The 4,819-nt window shown below is 44.4% G+C and overlaps 1 protein-coding gene across 1 annotated transcript; it reads left to right on the plus strand.

Annotated features, from left to right (window-relative positions):
- Positions 1-1,295: 1,295 nt before the first annotated feature.
- LOC123861253 (large ribosomal subunit protein uL11-like) lies at positions 1,296-3,360 on the plus strand. Its single transcript, XM_064570518.1, has one exon. It carries the CDS (start codon positions 2,548-2,550, stop codon positions 2,992-2,994), a length of 447 nt encoding a protein of 148 aa, XP_064426588.1. The 5' UTR covers positions 1,296-2,547; the 3' UTR covers positions 2,995-3,360.
- Positions 3,361-4,819: the final 1,459 nt, after the last annotated feature.

Here is a 4,819-nt window from a genome sequence, read left to right on the forward strand (position 1 = left end):
CAGGACAGAAAGTGGTGCTAGAACTCCTGGAAATCATCTGAATCGTGGGGAGATTAAAGTTATGTGAGAGGATTTCCAGAGACATAAAGATGTTGAAATTAAAGACTGCAAGATAGACAGCAAAGACAGAGGTCCGGTTATTCAACTCCGGGCTCCCAGAGCAGCACCTCCTTCACTGAGATTGATCAAGGACCTGTGTTGTGACAGGCACTGTGCTCAGGATACAGTGGCAGATGAAACAGGCTCCCTGCCCTTTTGGAGCCAATAGCCCAGCAAGAAACAAACAGAGAAGTAGGCAATTCCAGAGCAGTATGATAGGTACTGAGCATTAGGAGAACACAGTATTGTGGGAGCAAGCCAGTCCCATAGAATTTCAGGTCCAGAAACCAGATTTCATCAGTTTACCCAGAATTGACTAGGCAGGCAGGAAAAGGAGAACATTAAGAAGGGGAAGATACTTAGAGAGCAGGGACTGAGCTTCACCTACCAAACTCACCAGACTCTGAAGGATAAGCTAGAATACTGATGTAGAAGTCTACAATGTGGGCTCCCCCTCTCCAGCTCTATCTTTCACTTGTGCTCAGCCTGAAGTGTGAAACCTTTCCCCATGTAGCTTTCCAGAAATGACAAGGTTGCTTAGTGAACTAAGCAGCCGGGGGAGGTGAATATTCTAGAAGGATATTCCATCAAAACCCATGAAATTATTCTTGTCCTCAATAGGTATCACATTTTCAGGGACCAAAATATTCTGATTCCATCCTTAGCTAGAGCTGGATGACTACAGTCTGACAAACTGTGCACTCTGGCTTCCTTTTTAAAAACTCTATTTTGGCAATCATACCTCTGTAAATGCAGTCTTTTAAATATTTATTTGCTTAACAGGCAATTCATTCAAGTGTTCAAAATTGAAAAGTACAATAGGGTATGCAGCAAAAAATCTCCCTTTTGCCCCTGTCCTACAGTCACCCAGGTCCTTGCCCCAGGCACAACTTCTGTTATCACTGTCTTGTATATCCTTCCAGAGACAATTTATTAATGCAATCCAAATCCTACCTTTTTTTTTTTAACTTAAAAAAAAAGTGGGGTTTGTTTTGGGGGGAGCACCTGGGTGTTTCAGTTGCTTGAGCATCTGGCTCTTTATTTTGGCTCAGGTCATGATCTCAGGGTCATGAGATGGAGACCTGTTCCACACTAGGCATGGAGCCTGCTTAAGATTCTCTCTCTCCCTCTCCCCCCCCACCCCTCCCCTCTCTAAAAAAAGTTTTTTAAGTAATCTCTATATCTAGTTTGGGGCTCAAACTCACAACCCCAAGATCAAGAGTCTCATCTCTACTGACTGAGGCAGACAGGCATCCCCAAATAATACTTTTTAAAAATTGCATCTTTATTTAATTACATTCTAGTCATGAGAATATACTGTAGTCACTCTGTTTGAACATCTTTTTCTGATTTAATTTGAGAGATATCCTGTCCCCTAAACTATAAGTACAAATGTCTCTTAGAATGGGTGACTTCTGAAAATAGCTGATTTCATCCCATGTGTGTGTTACTAGTTTCACAGAGTATCTGTATCTCTTCTTTTTTTTTTTTTTAAGATTTTATTTTATTTATTTGTCAGAGAGAGAGAGAGAGAACGCACAAGCAGGGCGAGCAGCAGGCAGAGGGAGAAGCAGGCTCCCCGGTGAGCAAGGACTGGATCCCAGGACCCCGGGATCATGACCCGAGCCTAAGGCAGATGCTCAACCAACTGAGCCACCCAGGCATCCCGAGTATCTGTATCTCTTAAGTTCTAGGAACACATTACTATTGCTTCCTGTGCAGAGATTCTGATGTCAACCATGACAATGAAATAACGAATTCTTACAATAGGCTCTTTTGTTGTTCATTGGTGTTGACCCAAAGACTTTACTAGCTTTTTGGGTTTTTTAATCTCAGGACACATTTCACAAACTCTGTACTTTGTCGGGTGGAACCAGGTAGAGTTGAGCATGTCCCCAAAGCAACAGTGATGAGGGAGAAATCAGAAAGCGGAATAATTTGCCATGCTTCTGATGAATTTTCTATTCCTTGTGCTTTTACCCCCACATGACCCTAAATTATGCCCCTAGATTAACCTACAAAAGTATACTACTATTAGACATGAATAGTAGTGAATAATAATGGTTATGCATAACCATTAATTATGAGACCACCAAGATGCTAAAATTATTGGTTTGATCAAAGTTATTGGTGTTACACTAACCTATTGCCAGTGAGGGAGAACAAGGCAAGAGTCACAGTCTATTCCTCTTCTTCTGAAAAAAAGCAGCACAAACACCAAGGAGTTGCCAGGTATTACTGTCGACACTTTGCAGAGTTGGACAGACAGTATAAGACAAACCAGAGAAGGCTTGTGCTTCCAACTGATGAAGTCAATCTAAAAATTGTTACAGAATTTTTTTCAAGAACAATACATATAGCTTTTGGCTTTCGACTCGGAGGAAGCAAAGGTGCAACTGTCTTCGGTCGTCCCGAATCCGGGTTCATCCGACACCAGCCACCTCGGCCATGCCGCCTAAGTTCGACCCCAGCGAGATCAAAGTCGTGTACCTGAGGTGCACCACTGGCGAAGTCGGTGCCACGTCTGCCCTGGCCCCGAAGATCGGCCCGCTGGGTCTGTCTCCAAAAAAGGTTGGTGATGACATCGCCACGGCAACCGGTGATTGGAAGGGTCTCAGGATTACGGTGAAACTGACCATTCAGAACAGACAGGCCGAGATTGAAGTGGTACCTTCTGCCTCTGCCCTGATTATCAAAGCCCTCAAGGAACGACCAAGAGACAGAAAGAAGCAGAAAAACATTAAGCACAGCGGAAATATTACTTTTGATGATATTGTCAATATTGCCCGACAGATGCGACACCGATCTTTAGCCAGAGAACTCTCTCGAACCATTAAAGAGATCCTGGGGACTACCCAGTCAGCGACTGTAATGTTGATAGCCTGGCGACTGTAATGTTGATGGTCACCACCCTCATACATCATAGATGACATCAACCGTGGCGTAGTGGAATGCCCAGCTAGTTAACTACAGAGGAAAATATTTCAATAAAGGATCATTTGACAACCAAAAAAAAAAAACATATATCCATACACAAGAAAGAAAAAGGGACTGAGGAAAGTGCTTTGATTTGCTTTTATAGCAGTAGGACTGGTTTGGGTGGCTCTATCCACCCTGCCTTCCAGAAGATAAGGGTATGTTCTATGGCTATAATATGAGCCTTTCTTTATGTAAAATTTAATGACACCCTGGCCTCATTATTTCCAGGCACTTCCAATTCTTATATCTGGAAAATTAAAAGTGTCTTTAATGAATGATATGAGGGTGTCCTCAGATCTCAGACAGACATGGTACAGAATAATGTCAATACCATTTGTTAGGTGTACTTACTGTATTCTTAAATTCCTTTATTGAGGAGGAGTAGACCACCCTAAGTACATTAGAAAATTAGACCTTAGAGGTGGCTGCATTTAATTCTTGGGAGAGGTACTTTATAAATTCTGAGAAATGTTAGCCAAAGCCTTCACTAAACCCAGATGCCTTCATTAGAAAGGAGGAGGAATTTGATTCCAGGTCACAAAGCAAGTTAGTAGCAGAGCTAAGATATGGACCTAGACTTACTCCTTTCACCCTATTGTCACATTTGGAGGCCTCCTTATTGTTAGAACTGGTAAAATATTACCTCATATTCATATAGCTCCTAGTGCCACACCACATTCCGCATGTACAGTCTCTCCTTTTGGCCCCCCAACGACCCTGTGTGCTAGGGACAATAAATGCAAGTGTTCTCTCTTTGAGGATAAGAAGGTTGCAACTCAAGAAGACACATAGTAGTCTATAATAGAGTCAAGACTAACACCCGGTTCTCCCAATTCCCTCTCCAGGGCTCTTTCTACCATGCCATCCTGCTTGTCTGGTGCCTTCTATCAGTGAACTTTGGAAAACAAGTTTGAGACACCAGAATTAAAACGTCAGCTCATTAAAAATAAATAATTACATATTTTGTAGGTACAAAATGAAATATTCAAATCTCTCTGCTCCCTTTCCTCCGAGGTATTTAAACGTTAAACTGAGTTCTCTAGTTTTGCACTGTTCGGGTACTACTTTTCTAACAAATGTACCCTAATCAAATTGAAATAAAATTTTAAATACATGACAGGGCAGGGAAGATGAGTCTGTAGTCGTCCCTTATTCCTGGCCCACTTCTGTCTCTATTGCCATGATTGAGTTTCTCAAGCCAGGACACATGGCCAACGACTATTTGAAACGTCTAGTATTCCCCCAAACACCTAACGGGCTTGTGGGTGGAAAGTGCAGCACCCCGGGGGAGAGAGAACCTGGATTCCAGACTTGGGTTTCCCCAGTCTCAAACCCGGTGTTGCCTGAAGAAGCCGCTTAAGCTTCAGTTGGTTTCGTTCACTGCAAAATGAGGGGCCTGAGTCCGTGCATACCGACGAATTTCACCCTGCGATTGTGCTCATGCCTTCCCTCTGTCATCCAGCAATGCGCATTTCCCGTGCTATTAAGCTTGCTTCGTCAGAAGTCGCTGCTCCTCCCTCCCCTGAAGCACTGGTGCCTCCTGCGGCGGACGGGGCTGGGCTCGGCAGCCGAAGCCAGTCGGCGGACCGACGAGCTAAAAAAAGGCCAACACCGGAGGCTGGACCCGGCGCCACCGCAGCTCCCTGACGGTTGCTAATTCCGGGCGGCGGGGCGCTCGGCCTGCGCTCCCCCGGCCCCGCCACCTGCTCCCAGCAGCCAATGGGGCGCGCGGGAGGCGGCG

The sequence above is a fragment of the Mirounga angustirostris genome, unplaced genomic scaffold, assembly GCF_029215605.1.
Source record: "Mirounga angustirostris isolate CCGP_5_RB_7025 unplaced genomic scaffold, mMirAng1.0.hap1 SCAF_9, whole genome shotgun sequence".
Classification (NCBI taxonomy): Eukaryota; Metazoa; Chordata; class Mammalia; order Carnivora; family Phocidae; genus Mirounga; species Mirounga angustirostris.

Excerpts from the sequence above, each read along its gene's own strand:
- LOC123861253 (XM_064570518.1), top strand. The coding sequence starts at position 2,548 with ATGCCGCCTAAGTTCGACCCCAGCGAGATCAAAGTCGTGTACCTGAGG.